This window comes from Ambystoma mexicanum, chromosome 11 (genome assembly GCF_040938575.1).
Source record: "Ambystoma mexicanum isolate Mex_15411 chromosome 11, UKY_AmexF1_1, whole genome shotgun sequence".
Lineage (NCBI taxonomy): Eukaryota > Metazoa > Chordata > Amphibia > Caudata > Ambystomatidae > Ambystoma > Ambystoma mexicanum.
The window spans coordinates 798,563,036-798,585,965 of NC_090934.1; the positions used below are offsets into that span (position 1 = coordinate 798,563,036).

General features: G+C 45.9%; 1 protein-coding gene across 1 annotated transcript in view; it reads right to left on the reverse strand.

Moving 5' to 3' along the window:
* The window catches only part of COPB1 (COPI coat complex subunit beta 1), an 821,662-nt gene that overhangs the window by 540,841 nt on the left and 257,891 nt on the right, over positions 1 to 22,930 (reverse strand). The window contains exon 8 of the mRNA XM_069623734.1: positions 14,680 to 14,799. Coding sequence (XP_069479835.1) covers positions 14,680 to 14,799 — 120 coding nt within the window. The remainder of the gene's footprint in view (positions 1 to 14,679; positions 14,800 to 22,930) is intronic.

The window sequence follows — 22,930 nt, forward strand, 5'->3', positions numbered from 1 at the left end:
AACCACCTGTGTTGTTTTAAGTCACAGTGTTTGTTACCCTGGGGGTGGATTTTGGGAGGCCAACATATGATTGTCAACAGGAAAGCCAGTAACGTCTAGCCAAACCCAATGAAGGTAGGTAGCTGTTAGGACATTTAGTTTTCCGAAAGTCTAACTAAGGGCTTAACAAAACCATACAATTAAGACAGTACAAAACTATTTTTACTATAAGGCTGTACCACCTGAGTATTTGGTATTGTAGACAGCAGCCAGGCTTATTTTAGGAGGGATAGAGCGTTGTAGGAAGGGAAGGTACAAAGAACCTGTAGCATACAAATGGTTCAACAAACACGTACACCTGGAAGTATTATACAAAATAAAGGTTTATTATAAATACAAATAAGCCAAGGTAAATCTTGGTGGGTAAATACTTTGTCATAGAACCATAAACACAACACAATGCTTAAGGTACACAGACCAAGGCATAGACCTTGTTCAAAATCACGAACAGTATTTCTAGCCAAGTCAGCCCTAATGATACACATTTAGAATATAACATCTATTCAGGGGGAGTAAAACCACAAGTTACTTTTAGATTTCTTTCCAGCAAGTCAAGGCTAGTAGACCCTGTCAGTCATGCAGTGACACTCAGTTGAGAAATTACGTAGAAAACCAACCTGTTACCAGGATCCTTTTCTGAATAGTGGAACACAAATTCATGGAACAGTATAAACCTAAAACTAGATTCAGGATAACCCTCAGTTATACCAGGTGAGTAAGACCTAATGTTGTAATAAACTATTAGTTGCTTTTCGGATCAGTGAAACAGACTAAGGTAAGCAATGACTAACTTATTTTAGGGTGGCACAAGGCAGACCAAGGTTAGTAAAAGCAACAATACACTTACTAGGAATGCACACAGCTATTCAAGGTAAGTAAAACCCAAGGCAGACTTATTCTAGACAGGCTATACAGCAGGTCAGGTGAAGCAAGACCCTGTTGGTAAACATATACTCTTATATACTGAAAGAAATAGATAGATGAAGCCAGGCCTCCAGATAAGGGGTGTGCCAGGCCTTACACATTAAAATCTTGTAAATACGACAGTTTATTATTTTCATGTGTACATTTATGCACAGGTTTAGAGCAGAGGGCCGTGACAGAAACCAGACGCTTCTTATGATTTATATCTACATGGATGTAATTGCAAGCCATGGAGAAAAGCTTCTGAAACAGAATTCTTCTCTGAAGCATTTCAAAAAGGAAACCGCACACCATGATAAAAGGAATGGTTTCTTTCTGTTCAGCTTCTTCTGCATTGGGTGTAGATGCTCATGAAGCAAACAGAAGCACTGTGCACATTTATTCTTCAAGCATTTTAGGATTGTATAATTAATAAGATGGAAAACTAAGTTGCAATTGAGAATACATCTTTTGTAACAAATTATGTTTGTCCCCAGTGACAGCAAAGCAGTATTGCACAATTCTATTTTTCAGCGTTCCAGTGGTGTGTGCATAATCATGCAGAGACAGATCATTTTTACACTTTTAATTTAGACTCCAATTATAAAAACCGCATGGAAAATGGTAGACTTTACATCCACTCAACCTTGCAGTCAATTGGGTGCATAACTGTAAATGGTCAGTGGCAGTAGTGTCTTTGCTCAAGGGTGAGTGATTGGCATTACACCAATCACAGTTGTTATACCCTCAAATCTTAAACACTACAATTAAAACTCCCAGAACCTGACTCTCCAGGAAGTGCAACCACTGTTCACAAACAAATGAAAGTTACATTAGTAATTGAAATAGAAACTCAACAAAACCTGTCCCTGTGATAATGCAGATGGGTATTTAAATGTATGTAACGTTTTGTGCATGATTGGTCCAACATATAGGCACTGTGATTATTACATCTCAGTCTATACTCAGTTTATCGACCTTTGAAGGCTGTTAGCCATCAAGATAGCTCAGCCGGTTGAGCCCTCGTTGCTTGATCTGTATGTTGCAGGTTCAAATCCTGGCAAGGCCAAGTCAGCCTTTTATCCTTTCAAGGTCGATAAAGGAGTACCAACTTCGGTTTGGTGATAATTGTAATAAATATGTTCTATATGTCAAAAGCGGTATATACATATTTTGACCATGAGATTAGGTATAGAATTTAGCATGGAGCCCTTGACTCTCTACAAACATTGGCATGCCATTAGGTAGTAATCGTTCCAGGAAATTAGGACTTTCATTAAACATCTGCTAGGCAAGGTTTGTATGCAGTACCCTTTGGGACCACTACACACATCTAGGACTACAGGTGTAAACAAACCAACCTTTGGTTTAAGTTTGTACTACAGTTTGGGTAGCGGAGCTGAGCAGCCAGGCTCATCTCAAGAGAGAATGTGAGCAGTAATGATGGTACACAGAGATCTACAATCACAAGTGTTCAAATAAACTCTTACAGTCAAGGTTTCTTTGAAAAATACTTATTAATGTATCTGTCAGTTATAAAACATTCATAAGAAGGAGGCAATATAATCACACACAAATATACTTCAATACTAATTCAGGATACTTTTCAAGAGGAGTAAAAAGTCAAAGATTATTAGAACATGAAAGGTTACAATTATTCTTAGACAGTGCAAATACTTTGAGTTCACCAGAAGAGTGAATTCAATTCAATAGGCTAGGCCAAAGTCAATGGGCTAAAGTCTTGGATATGATAAAGCAGTTCTGGTAAGTAAACGGTAAAGTCTCTGCAAAGGTTCTCAGAAGTAGTTTGTAAAAAGAATAATCCTATGTTGGGTCACAGGCTGATTAGGCCTGCGAGTTGCAAAGGTTTCAAGCACTTTCACTGCGAGAGGCAAGTACTCTCAGTCTTATTTCGACAGTACCTTACAATGAAGAAAAACATGCAGCTGGTGACTTCTGTTCCTGTAGATCTCGCGGTTCCTGGGCCTCAGTCGTGGGGACAAGAGGAAGGATGTCGGGGGACTCCTGCACTGCACTGGGACTGGTCCAAAAGCTGGCACTTGGCAAATCTTCAATTCCGGTGCCTGTGAGTAAAGCACACAAACTGGTGTCCCTCTCCCTGGTTATACGGATTCCTGCAGCACAGGAAAATGCAACCAGCACTGAGATTGGTATCCAGGTGGCTTACTGTCGAGTTGATTGGTCCCACCAACTCAAAGGGAGAAGTCGTCCGGGGAGGGGGGGCGCTGTTGCGCCGATACAAGATGGCCGCCTAACCGCAGTGCTCCGGACTGGGAGAGCGCAAAAAAGTGCCCTTATATACTACGATTCTGCTATACCTGGCGGTGCTTGTGGGTGAACCTCCAACCTATCCCTCTGCCCACTGCTGGACCCAGGCTTCCCCCGGGGGCTGAGCTTTGAGCCCCGCTCGGATTGGGGCTGTGGGAGTCATCTCTGAGCCGCGCCGCGGCTCCAGGAACTGCAGCTCTCTCTGACACCAGAGAGCGCGGCGCTGCAGGCCGCTGTGGGGGAGGGGCATTGGAGACCTCCCAAGCGGGCCGAGCCGCCGCGGCTGGCGGATCCACCCGGCATCCCCCGGATCCAAGCTCCTGCACACCACTGAGGACCCCACTCTGATACTCAACCACCCCCGTCGGTCGACTTCGTGGTGGCCTGGAGGTCCCGGAGTCCCCCGCTTCCCGGTCTCGCACGGCGGGCAACGAAGACATTGACGCAGGTTCTCTTTCCTTTACCCTGCTTTCCTGCTGTGAGCCCCGTTCGGACTGGGGCCGCGAATTGCTAGCCCGTGCCGCACCGCGGCTCCAGGATCTGCGGCTCTCTCTGACACCAGAGAGCGCGGCGCTGCAGGGAGGGGCATCGGAGCCCCCTTGTGCGGCCCGAGCTGCCGGGCCGGCGGATCCGCCCGGCACTCCCCGGACCGGAGCTCCTGCATACTACTGGGGACTCCACTGGCTATTACGACCACCGCAGCCCGCTAACTTTGTGGGGGCCTGGAGGCCCCGGAGTCCCCCGCCTCCTGATCTCACACGGCGGGGGACGGAGTCACCACCGCAGGTATTCTCTCCTCCAGCTTACTTACCTGCTCTCCCTCCGCTGCCCCCCCTCCCATGGAACACAGAACGCTGCTTACAGCAAGGTAGGGGGCACAGGGGGGGTTGTCTCACTAGCTCCGTTGATCCCGGACTGCCAGCCCCGCTCACTGCAGGGGCGCCTCGCAGCCCGCTGTGCCTCTACGCGGCAGCGGTTCTGCAATGAGCCCCCCGCACTGGGGACACCTCTCCTGAAATTGCTCACCCCCCGTGAACTGTGGGGACACATACTGCGGCTGTGGGCCCACGCCGCACTGCGCTGCTGCCGTTCCCCCCCATTCCCTACCACTTATCACGAGCTGACTGAACCGGCATGCTGTATCAAGCCTGCGACCACCAGCACTACAAACCTTTGGCTTCCCTGTGTTCTTGCAGCCCAGGGGCAACGTGACTGGCTTACTGGCTGCCGGCCACCATCTCTCTGTTCCGGGCGGGCCACTCCCCTGGTCCCATACCGCCATTTCTGGGTCTCACGCGCCCAGCTCGAGGTTGGACTGTCCCCTGTCCCCCGGTGCTGCCCTGCCTCTGTCGGCCCACGGCAACCTAGGGGAGCATAACTTGTTACCTACTGGCTGGCTTGGTGTGGCTCCTGCCATATACCTATACCTAATACACAGTAGTCAAGTCAATGGAAAATAAATGTGAATTCACTTTAAAGGCCTAGTCTCACCATATTATAAATGAACACCGCACTGCTGGTCATAAAGCAGATCACCATACGCTATCAATACATAGTAATAAATGACATTTATTGAATTTTTTCGAAATTTATTTCAATATATTTAAAAAACAGACCTAAATAGTCTACAAAACTTGTGCAATGCATCAGGTTATGTCATACAATTTAAGAAATAAAGTGCTTGCTGTGGTAAAGTGCTAATGCCAATTGTGAACTTTAGAAGGGTATAAACAAAAAGAGAATCAATCTTGATAGATTACGAAATGGAAACAAACCAGAGTGACTGAGGGGTATCCCTGAGAGAGTGAAGGGGATCACTCCATCATGGAAGCCCGCAGGAACTGAAGGAAAAATCAAATGTGTTGACAGCAAGAGTATATCAATAACACATACTGAACAATGCAAATAGTCAAAGATGGAGTCATAGGTCATAATCATCAAGCTAACGAACCAATTGAAAAAAAACCAATACCAGAGTAAAAGCACATCTAAAAGGCATACACATAAAAACATACAAATTAGGGATGCTGTGCGTCAACTGCTACGATGTCATGCAAAAAAAAAAAAGGTAATAATAATAAACAGTAATCAGAAAAGCATGGCATCATGAATAATAAAGTAGTTTCGATGGAAAGAGTACATCTTGCAGGAAAGTGCAGTTAGAATCCATCTTCACCAGGACAGAGCATTCCCAAAAGTTAAATCTTTTCTGAGTCATTAAACGGCATCATATACCTATACCTATACACGGTGACGTGCCTGGGCTGCGTGGGGAACCATCTCGAGCACGGTGATACTGTGACCTCTGTATCTCCTGGTTCACTTGTACCTGCACCGGCGGCCTGCCTGTACTATTACTGATTGCCCTCCCACCTGTCTCGGGTACCTTGTCTGCTCGCCTTCCCCCCCTTGCAGTGTGGCAGCCAACCTGTACCACAGGAGCTTGGTCTGCTCGCCTTATTCCTCCTCGCAGTGAACCGCCTGCTCTAAGCTCCTCACGACTGTGCTCCCACCACTCTCAATTAATAGCACTCCTAAACTTCTAGCTCTGCTCTCCAACATGACTAAGGGAGCCGGCTCCAATAAGAAGCAAAGTTCACTTAACATGTTCGCTAAGACCCCCTCCAAGCCACTTTCTGATCCCCCGGAGGAATCACCGACCACCACTGTACCCTCCACCTCTGACGACTCGCAGAAAATGCTAGAGTACATGCGAGAGGGCTTCACTACACTCCATACTAAGTTAGACGATATGAATGGGACCATCTCGTCTATAAAGGCCCATATGGAGAGGACGGACAGCAGGGTCGCTGAAATTGAGAGGAGGGTTGGCACCACAGAGGATGACCCGATTTCCTTGCATACCGCTGCAACTACCTTGACCAGCCGGGTCTCTGCGGTCGAGAAGAAAAATGATGACCTCGAATCCCGCTCCAGGAGGAATAACCTCCGCATTGTAGGTATACCGGAGGACAACATTCGAGAGCCTATGGAGGATTACGTGGAGCACACCCTCCTGACGCTTCTGGATAACCCTAAGCTGTCAGCACAATTTGCAGTGGAGAGAGCCCACCGATCCCTAACTGCCAAGCCCAGGCCGGGTGCCCCACCCCGTCCCACCATAGCCAGAATCCTCAACTTCCGCGATCGTGACTCACTGCTCCGGGCGGCCAGGGCCAAGGGGGAGCTACATCTGGGGGCGGCTAGAATACACTTGTATCCGGATTACTCGGCTGTTCAACAAGTGGGTAAAACCTTCCTTGTGGTGAAAAAAAGACTTCGACACTTAGGAGTCAAGTACTCCATGCTGTTCCCTGCCAAACTGAGGATCGAACACTCTAATCAAACGTATTTCTTTACCATCCCAGAAGAGGCTTCGAACTTTATAGACAAACACATACCTGGCTGATCTAAACAATGTTAATATGACTCGCATGCTTCATCATCTATTATCATACCTGTGCCATGGGATCGGACCGCCACGGCGCTCCCTCCCTCACTATGGGGACTGTTCATCGTAGCCCACTACTGCACAGGTTGCTTCTGTTGCCCCTTCACCTTTCCGTATAGGCAATGTTTCGTTACCATGCTGTTTCATCATAGACCCTATTATCTGTTTCTTGTTGGACTCACAGCCTGGACCTACCCTGGTTTCTCAACCCATCCACTTCTGTATCATGTTCCGGCACCCTGGTCCCTCATTAACCATGATTTTGCCTGATCCTTTCTTGCGCTGTGTCGGAGCGCATGGCCCCATCCGGTTTCTCCGCGGGCCCTAGCTTATGGTTTTGGTACCGAGGTAACCTGCACCCGCTCTATATGCTCCACCTTAACCTACCACTTAGTATAAATCTCCTTACGCTCTCCCCAGTCCGGCTGCCATCGGCCGGCTGCTAACAGTCCCCCAGGCGCTGATGCCTAAAAGTTTATGGTTGTTCTGGTTTTGTTCGGGTTTCGTCCCTCTGATTGGGGGAGGGATGTGGGTGGGAGGTTGGAAGGGAACGTTCTGGTTTAAAAATGTCTTGACAGCCTCCGGAGGCTCCGCAGGCACCGCACCCAAGCAATCCATATATACAGTCCACCAACTGCATACACCTAAGGCACACAATTTTCACGACCCTGGAATCCACCTTTGTTTATTCCACCGCCATTCATATGAATATGGCTGATACTTCTCTGACCTTTATGAGCTGGAATGTCCTGGGATTAGGCAATTATAAGATGTGGCAGATCCAGCTCCACGCCGAACGCCACGGAGCAAAGATACTTTGCCTTCAGGAAACCCACGCTCGCTCAGAGCAATGAACGATTCGCCAGACAATGGGGCTCCCAGAGATATTACACTAATTATTCCACTCAGAGTCGGGGCACCCTTATCCTAATACATAGTAGTCTGAAGTTCACCTGTCCTCAATCCCACATAGATCCACTTGGAAGATTTGTACTCATCACTGGTATATTACAACGTCAGGAGATAATCATTCTGAACATATACGGTCCCAACGTCAACGACCCCGACTTCTACAATCACCTAGTCACTTTACTTGAGAGCTACCCCCTGATTCCTATTTTATGGGGCGGGGATTTCAATGCCATATTAGATGTCACCTTGGATAGGTCCGGTTCTCGCCCTCGTCAACTGTCTAGGGCGGCCTACTCTATCTTGACCTTGCTCCCCCGCTTGGCACTGGTGGACGCTTGGCGCCTAATGCATCCTGATGACCGTACTTACTCCTTTTACTCCTCAGTACACGATTGCCACTCTAGAATAGATAGATGGCTGGTCACAGACTTACTGATTAGATGCGTAACTAGCTTAGCCATTCTCCCCAGGACACTGTCGGACCACTCACCAGTGCTAATTTCCTTAAACTGGGGATCTGACGCCAACAAACCAAGACTGTGGAGGATGAGTCATCGACCAGGTTTTCGCCTCTGAGCTTGAATCCTCAATTGAGGAGTATTTCGAGATTAACTTAAATTCTGTCTCTACACATGCTGTGCTATGGGAAGCCTTCAAGGCACACACGCGAGGAGTCGCCATCTCTAAGAGCAGTGGCATCCTTAAGACCATCCGCGCCGACATCGCCACCAGCGAATCGGCCCCATCTGTTTATGAATCCCAGTATGCTGTAGATCACTCCCCGGCTACCTTGGCGAATCTGGGCACTGAGCTGGACAGGTTCCGTGGCCTTGCTGAACGCGAGGTTAAGTTCCTGGACTCCCCTCGTTTGGCAAGGAAATACAGCGAGGGTGAACGCCCCGGCAGAATGTTGGCTAGACTGCTGCGCCGCGAACTTGGTGCCCCCAACATACCGACCATTGCTAGACCAGATGGCACACTCACCACCTCCCCTCAAGACATCAACTCTGAGTTTCTCGCGTTTTATACCTCCCAGATATCTGAAATCAACTCCTTCTTAGAGAACCTCCCGTTATCAGTCCTATCAGCCGACACTAGTGCCTCCCTTGAGCGGCCCTTTACCCTAGAGGAAATCGTGGAGGCCATCGAGTCACTGGCAGCGGGGAAGGCCCCCGGCCCCGATGGGCTCCCGATGGATTTCTACAAATTATACAAAGCCCAACTAGCACCGCATCTGCTGGCCCTGTGGGAGGAGTCATGCGACAAGGGCATACTTCAACCATCTCTCCGTGAGGCACTGATCACGGTGCTCCTCAAGCCTGGTAAAGCCCCCATGAAGTGTAGCTCCTACAGACCCCTCTCCCTGATTAATAGCGATATTAAAATATTTGCCAAACTACTGCCAACCGCTTGGGACCGTATATGTCCCACATAGGTCCACCTCCCTAAATTTAAGGAGACTCTTTAATGTTCTTAACAGAATTGACCCGGCCACACACGCAGTGGCGGCCACATTAGACATGCAAAAGGCATTTGATTCAGTTTCTTGGAAATATTTGTGGTGCGTCCTCGAGAAATGTAAATTCGGCCCCAACTTTCGCGCCTGGATAAAGCTCCTTTACACTGCCCCGTCAGCCAAGATCCGTACGGAAGACAGATGCTCTTCCCCTTTTCAGATATTTAGAGGAACACGTCAGGGATGCCCCTTCTCCCCACTTATTTTTGCTATTGCCATGGAACCCTTCGCTGACATGATCCGTCAGTCACACTTGCACAGAGGGCTGCGCAAGTCTGGCCAGACTGATATAGTCTCCCTTTATGCTGACGATACCCTGTTTGTTCGATCCCCTGAAATTAATCTCTTACCTATACTGATAGATGTGGCTCGATTTGGGGACATATCAGGTTTGACGGTCAATTGCTCCAAGTCTACATTATTCCCACTCACGGACTCGACACAACCCCCTCAGGATCTACGTCACCTCGGCTTCATCTAGCTTTACCTACCTGGGGGTGGTGGTCTCCAGGCACACGTCACAGCTACGAGACGACAATTATCACACTTATTTAACTAAGCTTGAGACTAAAACCTCAAACTGGACTAAGCTTCCCCTCTCGCTAGCAGGCAGAATAGGCATACTCCAAATGATCGTATTACCTCAATTACTTTATCGTTTTATCAATTTGCCTCTGTGGCCTGGGGATACATTTTTTCAAACACTACGCACCATATGCAACACCTTCCTTTGGCACTCTGGGGCCGTCCGGCTCAAATTGACTACACTAACTGCCCCTAAGGCGTTGGGCGGCTTTAGCGCACCCGACTTCATCAGATACTGGGTGGTGGCCCAATCACAGTTTGCTGTATTCTGGTTCAACACCACTGATCCCCCGCCCCCCCCACCCCCTCATGTTCGCCTTGAAAAGCTGGCTGTCTGTGACCGAGTGATCGGGTCCCTGGTCCTCCGGCCAATCTCCCCTTACTTAAACTCTGCGAATCCGGTGGCTTGTACATCTCTGGCGCTGACTAAACTCTGGTCCATGGTCGGCTCACCCCGTCCGTTTCACGGGGACCTGCCTTTGTGGAACTTCCTTCCTGATGTTCCACACATCCCACTTTCGGTGGTCACCTGCTGGGCCACTGCTGGCTTCCTGACTTTACGCGATGCCTCTGAACAGGGGAACTTCATAGAATGGTCTGACCTCCCCCCCCCACTCCCCACTGAGGCGCCGACCTTCGGTGTGGCTACAGTACTCTTCACTTCGAGCACACCTCAAATCCACTTATCCAGACTTCCCCGCCTTGCCTACTGATGAACCTATAGTGGAGGAGCTTTGCTCCCATCTCTCCTTCAGGGGTAAAGTGTCGAGGCTCTCCTCCTTACTGCAGACCAGAGCGGCCACCCACTTTACCGAGCTGAGACGGAGATGGGGGGAGGACCTTGATGCCGAGATCACTGACGAGAGGTGGGCTCGGATGTGCGCCCGGACCCACGAGGTCTCCTACAACACTAAATTTAAGCTCATTCAGTTTAAAGTCTTACACAGGTACCATCATACACCCATGAGACTCCAATGCATGTTTCATGCCAACTCCCCTACTTGTCCTAGGTGCGGCGCAGATCAGGCCTCCTATATACACATGTTGTGGCTATGCCCCCATTTGTCCCAATTCTGGCTAGACATTTGCTCTACATTATCAGACATTCTAGAACACCTAATCACCCCCACCCCACTGCATTGCTTATTCCATGATCTCCCACAGCTCCCCCGTGACGCTAAGAAATTGGCAGGCCTCTGCATGCTACTGGCAGTTCGCTGTATATTACTCTGTTGGCTTCGCCCTAGAGCGCCTACCTACACTCAGTGGCTCACATGGGCTCATGATACTGAGCAGTCCTGGAGTGCTATACAGCATCCCCACTCCAGACTGAGGGACATCTGGCCGAGATTCCGTGACTATATCTCTGCCATGACTTCGCCCTCCACCTCTTCTTCTACCTCCCCAGATGCTTCCCCCTAAATAGCATGCTATCCCGGGGCATGTATTAATACTCTGTATATTGCCGGTTATTGATATGCTACATTCATGCAATTGTATATGTTTCTTCCTCGTACGGTTTGTAAATTGCGCTGGTGCCTTGTGGTTTCCTCTGGTCCTTTGTTGTGCTGTCAATTCAATAAAAAAAGTTTTTTAAAAAAAAAAAAAGGGAGAAGTCGTCCTTGTAGAGGCTTCTCCGTCGAGATGAACTTGGTGAATCGGCCCTGCAGCAGGGCTTCACCGGGCAAACCAACTGTCCAGGAGTTGCAGCAGCCGTCATCCTCTTCAAGCTCGTCTTCAGTTCTTTCGTTCCAGTGGTCGACTGCTTCCAAGCCAAGATACTCGCCTTTTATTCAGTTCTCTCCCATTCATTCCAGCCTAGCTGTCACTCACCCAGCAGGTTGGCTGTCCTTGCCAGACAGTCAGCCAGCCAATCACCAAAGAGTGCATTTGGGTCTCCTAGGAGACTAAGCACAGGGAGTTTCGGGCACCTCCTCACTTCTTGCCCACCCCAGACACTCTGGCGCCAGAGGCGGTCTTCACTCCTGAAGCCCGCCAAAGGCGAATGAACAAAGGGACCAAACCTGGTTTGGCGCGCAGAGCAAAATTCTAGAAGGACCATTCCATAAACAAATGGAGAAAAAAAGAAGACCGCGACCTGTTTTTACAGAGGTGGGTCAGACGCCATTGTGAAAAACATGGCTCCCGCGATTTAACGCTTCGCGGTCAGGAAAATCATGGTAGTTCGTTGTAAAACCACTGCCACCAGCCATTCTGAGAGGAAGGGGTAGCATTTGACTGCTACATGAGTATCTAGACACAGGGGATACCAAGTAACCCGTCCAGCACTCTATTGTAAGTTAGGGTGTACTGGATCTAGGAATTTAAAAAAACTAGTAAAGTTAATTTCACTTTACTTACTCTGGAAAACAGCATTTACCCCAGAGAAGGTATTTAAACCTTGGGAAAGCATGAAAAGTTTTCCCTGCGCCACTGCACTGAGGGTGCTCTGTGACACAAATGAAAAGATGCCTATGGAGTTGGTTAGACTCCATAACCAAAAGAAACAAACACAGAAAACACATTGATTTAAAATGTTCAAAGTGCCAAAGTTTAGCAAAAGAGCTGGAGGGCTCCAAAGTGGGAGGAATTGGCACATTTATGAGAATTCTCCCTAACATCAAAAGACAATTCTGCTATCGAACCTCAAAACACACAATACAATTCAGGTTTGTAATGTTGTGTAATCATCTATAACCAAGTATTATTCCAATTAATAATAATCCATGATTGGATAGTCTGAAGGACTGATCAGTTTCCCCATAGAAAATGAGCAAAAGGACAGGTGAAGTGAAGCTGAAGTCTTTACTTCCCCTCAAAAGGTCGGAAAAGGTTTAAAACCAAATAAAAAAGATTGGGGGGGGGGGGGCATAGAAACTATGGAGGGAAAGTTGCCAAAAGATAAATCTTTGGTAACCGGTACCAATCCACTTCTAATGCACATATTTTGGTGTTTCTTTACTCTACATTATGTGATGAATCTAATGGAGTCATCACGGTTTCCCTGGTGGGAACCTCCTCCCAAGTGCATGGGGACGGCAGCCGTTATCCGATCCTGACCCCGTGGGCGGTTACATGAAAGATGATCACATGGGAGGAGACAACTACCGAGGAGATATTATGACTTCATGGGAGGAGTCACAATGTTCCCCGCTCTTTCCCATGAAAAAGCCCCCCCCACACCCACAAGACCTCAATAGCCTAGTGTCAGATAAGGATTTCCCCCCTGTAGAGGAAGTCAAGAAACCTTTTCTCTACATCATCCTAGCCAGGCCCCCACTTCCCACCCAAACACCCATAACTCACTAAACCTTTTGTTCTTGATGTACCTTTATCTAAAGAACAGGAGAAAAAACATTTAAAATTTAAAACTTAAGAGTTCAAAAGGTAACCATGACCTCTAATCCGGATGTACCTTTTTATGAAATCTAAGAAAAACCATCCTGGAGTTAAAAGCCCAAAGAAAATTCTGGAATTCAACTCCCATACCACTCAGGTACTGAGACGAGGACGACGACAAGGGAGTTTGTGCAAAGTGACAGAGCCCAAAATACAACTAGTTACAAACATGCAATGAGCAGCACAATTAAAAATGGCAACCACATTATAGAGGAGAGAAGTGCAGGGACGAGACGTTGCCATCCATGCCAGGGCTCTTGAACGCGAAGCACACCAACAGAGTCGGCAAAACAGAAGGCCAGTGGGATAGGGAGAGGAACCCTGCAGGTGAACCAGAAGGACCGTGGAGGCACTGGGAGCAGTGCATAAGCTCCTAGAGGTCCAGTCGTCTCGACGAGGCAGAAGACTTCATCCCGGCCCAACAAAGAGTTGGCGTGTAACCGCGCTGGGTGTTGGGGGAGCATCCGCACACTCCCAGCCTGGAAGGCAGAAGCCATAACAGAGAGGCGTCAGAAGCATCAGAGACGCTGGAAAATAGCGAGGAGTCTACCCAAAGCAGCTGGGCACCCCGGGCCATTCTGAGAACCGCGCTAACAAGTGATTGAATAGTACAAGTTTGCTAATGCAGTAAGGTTACGCTTCCTTGAATGCAGCCAAGGCAAAGTACAAAGGCAACGTTTGTTTGAATGCAAACAAGACAAGTATAAAGACAAACCCCAAACTAACAGCCAAAGCATAAGATGGCAATACGGGGGGAGAGGTTTTGAGCAAGTACATATGAGAAAATATAACCCAAATAGATATATCAAGCAGCATACGGTATATGCTATTGTGATACACTTAAAATCTATCAAAGACATAAGACCACCTGACGGGTGAATACCGCAGGAAGCTGAAGTTGTATTAAGAACTGTGAAACTCAGAAGTCCTGGCAGGCGAGTACACCAGGCAGCTGGAAATTGTATAAAGATACCTAGTTGGTTATCTGCATAGTTGCAAGGTCTACTATAGAACGTTTGCTACAGAACCTTTTAGTTGAACAAGAACTTTGTGAGTCCATTAAATACACCAAAGACCTGTTAGCTAAAGAAACATTTCGCCATCCTGTTTAAGAATCCAGGGGAAGGGAACAATCTTCTGGATCCAAGGGTCTCTACCTTTGGAGAACATTTTTGTTGGAGTAGTTTTTACACTTTTGATTTTAAACACGTTTTCTAACATCAAGTTAAAAACATTTCCTTGCACCTCTTGTTTGTTTATAAGTGTGAGGGTCAGGATAGGTTGTTTTTGATAAAAGAGCGGTTTGTCAGGTACGGACATTCTGAGAGAGACATCCTTAGTTTTAGTTTCTAGGTAGGGAAGTTCCTCTTTAGAATAGGGCTAGAGGCGTTTTTACAGCCCATTTCCATTTAATAAAAATGCCTTTACTTAAGAATACAAGTACCTTGTTTCTGTCTCTAATTTCAGACCCCTCACAATACCAATACTTCTACTGTGTACAAAAGCGCCCTGAAGTGGCTGCAAAACGCCACTGTGGCAACACACAAAACTCTGAAATAATCATTCACTTCACTGAGTTGCTTACCTGGAGTATTCGTTCATGGGCAGGATGGTCCTTTAGCTCAATCAAGCGATCCAATACAATGAGTTTGACATTATTGTCACTCTCCTTAATAATCAAGTCAATATAACACTGAGCAGCCGCCTAAATAGACAAAACAAAAAGGCACAGTTAGTATGCATATTCTTATGGTAAGCTCATCTATTTTTGTGACCCAAGCTAAATTGTATGCAAAACAGAACATTCCAAATAACAAGTATATGGCATTTTCTCACAAACTTCTGTTATGTTGGCTGGTATATAGCGTGTACAGTATGCTGCACTAAGTCTGCTTCCAAGTCCAGAGGAGGAATAGAGAGAATACAGGCGAGAACAAGAGAGACAGCAAGAGGTATGCAAGGTTGGACTATATGAAAATTAGCTGGTTGAAGAATGAACATGTTAGGCAAGATTGTATGCAGTACCCTTTGGGTGCACTACAACAACCCTGACCTCCTGGCAATAGGAACACAACCTTTGGTATAAGTCTGTACTACACAGGTTGGTAGCGTGAAGAGCAGCCAGGCTGATCTCAAGAGGGGTCAATATGAGCATTAGGGGAGTTACACAGATTCACAGTGACACATTAAAAAAACCTCATTTCTTGATTAAACAATTACTAATTTAACAGTCAGTTTCAGTAATCCTTCTTCAGAGGGGGACAATATAATAGTAACCCACAAATACACTGCAAACTACACACTCTTAATGTCCTAAAAATCCAGCAAAGGTACTGGGGGTCTCTAAAGTAGAGAGGAATTAGCACACTTCTGAGAATTCTGCCCAACACCCCTCCTCCCCCGGGCTAATGGACAGGAAGATTTAACCCACCCCTGGATGAATCTCCTTACTCAAGTCGGTCATACTTTCTGGAGAGACCATCAGCATTTTGGTGATTACACCCTAACCTGTGTTCTATGGTAAAATCAAACCTCTGTAGGCTGATTGACCATCTTAACCATTTAGGATTTCCCCCCCTTCATCTGCATTAACCATCTCAAGGGTTGGTGGTCAGTTTGAATCACAAAAGTAGATCCATACAAGTATGGTCTGATCTTCAAATACCACACAATGGCAAAACATTCACGTTCTATGGTTGCCCACCTTGTTTCAGGGTCCTTCAGTTTCTACTGATGAAGCAGATTGGGTATTCCCTGTCTTTCTCATCCAGCTGACTCAGAACTGCACCTATACCTCTGATGGAAGCATCTATATGTACAAAAAAGGATTTGTTGTAGTCAGGAGCTCTTAAGACTGGAGCTTGACAAAGGGCTTTCTTAAGTCCTTCAAATGCCTTAGTGCACTCCTCATTCCACCCGACCTTCTTGCAGAATTTGGGTGAGATCACCACATTCAAGGGAGAGGCTATGGGCCCATACTTCTCTATGAAGTTCCCATAGTAACCTGTGAGACCTAAAAAGGCTGTCACTTGGGTTTGAGTAGTAGGGGTGGCACAGTCTTGTACAGCTTACACTTTTCTAGGCAATGGCCTTATTTCACCACCTCCTACCTCATGTCCAAGGTAGACCACTTTACTCTGACCAATTTGACATTTACTTGCCTTTATTGTCAGATTGGCCTGCTCCAGAGCCTTCAATACATATCCTAAGAGGTCAATATGTTCCTTCCAAGTAGGGCTGAATACTGACACTTCATCCAAGTATGCCATGCAGAAGTCCTCCATCCCATTCAGAACATGATTTATCATCATTTGAAATGTAGCAGGTGCATTCTTTAGTCCAAAAGGCATAACCTTAAACAGGTAGAGGCCTCCTGGGAATGAAAATGTAGTGTTCTCCTTGGCATGGTCATTCAGAGCTATCTGCCAATAGCCTGAGGTTAGGTCAAATGTACTGAGGTACCAAGTTTGTCCACCAGCGCATCCGTCCTAGGTAAAGGATGGGCATCAGTCGTGGTGACTGCATTAAGAGCTCTATAGTCCACACACAATCTCAACTCCTTGGATCCGGCATTTAACACTAGTACAACAGGACTAGCCCATGGACGTGTAGATGGCTCTATTACCCCAAGATCAAGCATCTTCTTGACCTCTTCCTTTATGTGGCTTTGTATATGGTCTGACATCCTGTAACCCCTGCTAGGGTCCTGGTGATAGTGGAAACAGAGGCAAATTGATTTAACAGAATTTTGCACTCCTTCTCAGATCAGAAGAGAGATTAACTCCTTCCGTCTTTCGATCTAAAGGTTGTCCCCTGAGGTCAGGAAGAGGCTCCCTCTCCTCTTCCTCCAGAGCAGAGGCTAGAAGCAAAGCTCCAAGTTCTGGTCTAGAGACATAGGCCTATAGGCGGTTGGTGTGAAAGACAATGGGGGCCTCCTTAGGATTGCCTAAATCCACCAAATAATTGACCTATCCCAGATTTCCCACAACCATGAAGGTTCCAACCATGTTTAACCAGAGCATGGCCTGCTTTCAAGTTATCAGAAGCTTCTGTCATTATGTGTGTCATTCTCCTTCGGAGACCTAACACATAATGAGTGACTCACTGCCGTGTAGGAAGGAGCACTCTCCAACCCCTCCTTGATTAGGGCCAATGGACCTCTAACCGGATGACCATAGAGGAGCTCAACAAGGCTAAAATCAACCACTTCTTAAGGGACTTCTCTATAAGCAAAGAGGCAGTAGAAGGTCCCACTTTCTTCTAAGGGGTATTTTATTTTAATTACTTGTATATAATCAAATAAGATTTTTACAAGATCACAGACAAATTCCATCGCAGAGAAGAAAGATTTGCAAAGACATCACACAGGGGATGCTAAGGGGTATTTCTAAGGCACCCATCATGCTGGTCGTTATTATATTAAACCTCTCCACAAACCCATTGCTTTGGGGATGGTAGGCTGTTGAGAACTTGTAGGTCCCTTCACAGTTTTTCCACATGGCTTTCACGTAGTGGGACATAAAATTGGTCCCCTGTCTTAGACAACCTCCTTAGGAAAACCTACCTGCGTAAAATACCAAGGAGGGCCTTAGCCACTGCCTGAGCAGTAACAGTCCTCTTAGGTATGGCTTCAGGATACCAGGTAGAATGGTCTACCACAACCAATAAAAATTGGTTGCCTGAAGATGTGGCAGGGTCTAAAGGACCAAAAATGTCGATTCCTACCCTCTCAAAGGGGGCTCCCACAAACTGGGAGGGCCACGTTCTTGGCTCCACTCTTGCCAGAAATCTGACAAGTGTGACAGCTTCTACAAAAATCTACATCAGACCCCATCTTGGGCCAGTGGAAATACAGAGACATCCTTTCCTTGGTCCTCTTAAAACTTATGTGACCAGCTAAAGTAATCTCATTGGCTTACTGTAGAAACTGGGGTCTCACCTACGGAGGCACTACCAAGTCTCCTGTAGTAGTGCCTGCGTGGGTAGGACACCGAGGACAACCGCATCCTGGGAAGCACAAACTAAGGAAACCAACTGACTATAAGAAGTAACAAACTGATTAGAGTCACAGCACAAAATCAGATTAAAGAATAATTTATAAAAGAGAACTAAGCAGATTTCTCTGAGAAACCATGGACACATATCCATGGAGAAACACGTGTTTAGAGGGAAAAAACCCAATTATACTGAAAAGTAAACTTAAACCCCAAACGGAAAATTAAACCTATCAATGCAAATATAATTGATGGGTGGTGCTAATATTTAAGGTATCAAGAGGAAACAAAACCTATTATACTAAAAGGAAACAAAGTACATTAATCAATGAAGATAAAATGGATGATTGAATAAGGAGGATGCGATAAAGTCAATTAGGGATGTATGGTACTCCGAGAGTAAATCAATACAGTACGGAATTTTGAGAGCAATTAATGGCATTGAATGTGATGCGGAGTAATTAATCAATGAAGATACAATTGATTTAATAAGAAAGAAACTGAATTTGATATATGGTATGTTTTTCAACAAAGAAATAAAGTTGAAATCAGTATAGCTAGCACACTGCTCAATTGGTTCAGAAAATGAGCAAAACGCCATTGAATGTTATTGGTACAGTCACAATAAACTGAACCCTAGCGTGCAGACAGCTAGACCAAGCTTGGAAATCCCGACTTGACCGGACTTTCCCTTTCTTTAAAAAAAAAAAAAAAAAAAATACATAAATAAATTAAAAAAGTCTTCTGAAGTACCCTGGGGTAGACTCAATAGGTTCACTGTAGAGGAGGCCATCCTCCCAGTACAACCTGTGCTTCCCTGGCTCTTGCCTTTCCAGCTGGGAAGCTGCCTGTTGGCGAAGACCTTCAAGAGTAGGACACTCTCCTTGACCTCTGCTAAAGTCTGTCCTACAGGGGACACCTTCTGCAAGCAAAGTCTGCAGCTCAGGGTGGTCTTTAGGATCCAGATCTCCAACAGGTGGGAGGTCTTCTTCCAGCTGTGTGTCATCAGTAGCCAAGTCACCATCTTCTGGATGAACCTCAGCTTCAGCTGGTGGAGGAGTCGCGGTGTGACTGTGGACTGTCCTCTCGGGGATGCACTGTTTTTGTGCACAGGAGTGCTACTTATCTGGTTTCCTTAGACCTTGGGTTTCCCCTTTGTCTCTTTCTTCCTGGAAAGTAGAAGTTGGCTCTTCCTTTGGACTGGGGGTTATATGTTCCTCTGTAACAACCCACTGAGAGTCATCTAAAGTGAGCTCTATGACCTTCTTCGTCTGGTCCTGCTTCCTTTTACTGTGAGGCCTGGGGGTGCCTGATGAAACTCCACAAGTCTAAGTCATTCCCCAGCAGGACTCTCCCAGGGACCTCACTCTGTACACGAACAGATATTCTTACAGTCATATTGTTACACTGGATGAGAGCTGGTAGTATTGGAACCATCTGGATAGGGCCTCCAGCAAGCTTAGTGGGGCCTTTGGGTGCCTCAGCAACATCCTCAGTTTGAAAAAGGTTTTAAATACCACTGTGATGCTGGCCCCAGTGTCTCTAACGGCAGGGGTCTCCTGACCATTCACAAGTACACTGTCCTTGTAATATTATTTTGTGTTATCTGGTACAGAGTTATACAAATCTACATTCTGATGTTCTTACAGACCCAGGGACACTAAAACACTGGCTGAGATGCCAATGGGATCTTCAGCTAATAGATGAACGTTTCCACTTGCCATACGAACTTCTCCCTCAGGGATGAAGGCTAAGGAGGCATTGTGGACCCCTGAAGGTTTACCCTTACATCTGGGCTCCCCTTTCACATTGTCAGTAGACCCACAAGCATAACATTTACCAAATGTTTTCTGGAATGGGGATTTCTACTGACCTCCCTCTGGTTTGGCACCAGAGGTTTCACTAGACTGACCTGGTTTCCCAAATGGCTTACACTTCTTATGTTTGTGATCCTCTTTTGGATGGGAGGTTTTAGAATTCTTTGTCATCATTCTTGTGCTGCTTCCCCTCATTCTTTTTGTGAGTGGCCTCAGAATCCTTGTGAGTGGCCCTGTTCGCAACCCACAAGTCAGCAGCTTTGCAAGCTTCTTGGGTTCAATCTCTTTTGAATCAGCCAAGTGCCATCTCAGCACAGGAGAGCAGGCATCAAAAATAGATTCCAAGGAGTTCCCTCTGTAACCCTTAACCCAACCATCTAAGTGTTTCAAACATTCACACACCCAGGTAGCCCAAGGGGTACCATCAGTCTTTTTGAGAGTCCTAAACCTCTTAAGGTATTGGGAAGGAGTTTTCCCAAACCTAGCTATCAAAGCTAGCTTCACATTTTCAGACTCAAATCTTTCAAGTTCCCCCTCCTCCATTACAGCATCAGTTGCAATTTGGGGGAGCTTAGACAAAAGCCAAGGAATCAACTGATTCCATGTGAAACCCTGAATACCATAGTTATATTCAAAAGCACCCAATCAATCAAAAATATCAAGTTTCACATCCTACACACTCACTGCTTCTTTAGGCATGCAAGGTCTCTTTGGACTGTAAGACCTAGATGACTCTGGGATAGAAACATTTTCTTCATTTCAAGAGCATGTTGCATTTCCATTAGATTATGTCCTGATGTTTGATTTCAGCTTGGATTTGTAACCTTTTGAATTCTAACTCAAGTCTCATCTTCTCAAGAGACACAAAGGTTGAGGCAAAAGGGCCTGTTGAGGCAAAGAGGGACTCTCTTCCCGAGACTCCTTTCCCTCTTCTGACTCTTCTAAGACATCAGAGTTCAACTATGCATTATCATCCCCATTATCAAAGATCAGGACTTCCTGACTGAAGTTATCCATATTTGGCATGTTACAATTGCTTTTCAAGTTGAGCTTAGCCTTATGAAGGTTTTTAGTTGAACAAAAGCAAAGTAAATTCTTAGTGTAGCAACTCTACAATAGATCCTAACCAAACGCCACCAGTGTTAGGCAAGATTGTATGCAATAACCTTTGCGTGCACTACAGCAACCCTGACCTCCTGGCAATAGGAACTCAACCTTTGGTATAAGTCTGTAATACACAAGTTGGTAGCGTGTTGAGCAGCCATGCTCATCTCAAGAGGGGTCAGTGTGAGTTGTCGGGGAGTTATACAGACATTCACAGTGACAAGTATTCAAATAAACTCTTACACACAAGGTTTCTTGATTAAACCATTATTAATTTATCAGTCAGTTAGAATAAGCCTTCTTCAGAAGGGGCAATATAATAGTAACACTCAAATACACTTCAAAAATACACACTCTTAAAATGTCTAAATCAGCAAGTATTTAAGTACATTCTTTTCTCGGTATATTCTACTCCTGTATGTAAACATTCAGAGCCTGGATTAATGTACGCTCTGTCTGTTGTATTTATGATGTTCGTGTAACGATATGTAACTCTGCTGTACACATGATTATGCGCCAAGCTACCCGAGGGTTCGAATGCGCTTTATAAATAAACAAACCAAAACTAAACAAAAAACCAATCCATTTCGGATGGCCCACAGTCACTACCTACACCCTCAGGTGACTTCAATATTTAGGGTGCTGGGGATATTAATATATCACTGTTGCATTTAGAATCAGATTTAGGAATATGTCAAAGGAAAAAGGTTATTAGAACAAAACAAGAGATCACACAAATATTCTGAAGCAGGTAAGTACTTTTGGTAACCCCCATTGCAAAATTAGTTAACCCCTTCCTGGAAGGCAGACACAATACCTAAGCAGAGGAGAGAAGAGTCATCCAGGGAGCAAGGCCAGCCAATGTTAAGTTAGCAAAATCAAAGTGAATTGAAGCACTTCTTGCAGGTAAGTAAAAGTCTTGCACAAGGTTTTAGAAGTCGTTGTAGAATATGAAGAAATTCAAAGTAGGGCCACAAGCTGATTAGGCTTGTGAGGCAAAGAAGCCGTTAACAACTCTACAGAGGCAACAGAGACAAGTCTCAGTATATCTTCTCCTCGAACCATGGCAAGCATCGTTTTTTGTTTCTCAGCTTGTGATAAAAACACGAGTAGTACCCCAGTACAATGTGCCGGGGTACTAATAGCAAAATAACCCTCAAAGGGGGGCATTACCGGTGAGGTAATGCAACAGGCATCACGTTAAAGACCTTACTCAGGCTTCTAACTTCTGCCCCAGGGCATTACCTATCCGGTAATGCCCCCCCTCCGAGGGTTATATTGCTTCCGCAATAGATCACAGTGTTACAGGATTAAGCAAGTTTGGAAGTGTTTGAGAGTACTGTAAAGCTTATATAAGACCTTCAACAATATGAGGCAAGTATAAAAGTATTTAAAAAAATAGTGTCCCTAAAAATCACAAACTCCTAAAAACAAGTATGCAGAACAATTGTACATGTAGGTAGCATATTTAGATAATTACTTTACTGTTAATTTAGATGGTCTGGAATGCAAATACATAGACTAACAGGGCAAAGTGTGTAGGCAACTCAGTTTCCAATGATATACAGCTTCTGGTTACAATGAAAATACAGTTAAGTATTACCAGTGGGCCAGCCAGGAGAGCAGCCAAACAGGCAACCTTCAAGCTGGTGAAGATGGAGGATCGCACCACATGAGTTCCATGTCTAAAAAACAGAGCCAGAGCGAAAGATTGCAGAGGGTGACTAAAGCCGTGTTGCAGAGAATGTCACAGAGACGGCTTTTCAGAAATACTGCAGGGAAAGCCCCAAGAAGAATAGCAGTGACAGACTGCAAGCCAGAAAAAAACCTTGATGTGACCCAGGCTGTTTGAAGAGTTTGAGGAAGCCCAAGAGTCACTGCTGCAGATGTTGATTTGGATGTTTCAGATTTAGCTTTGGTC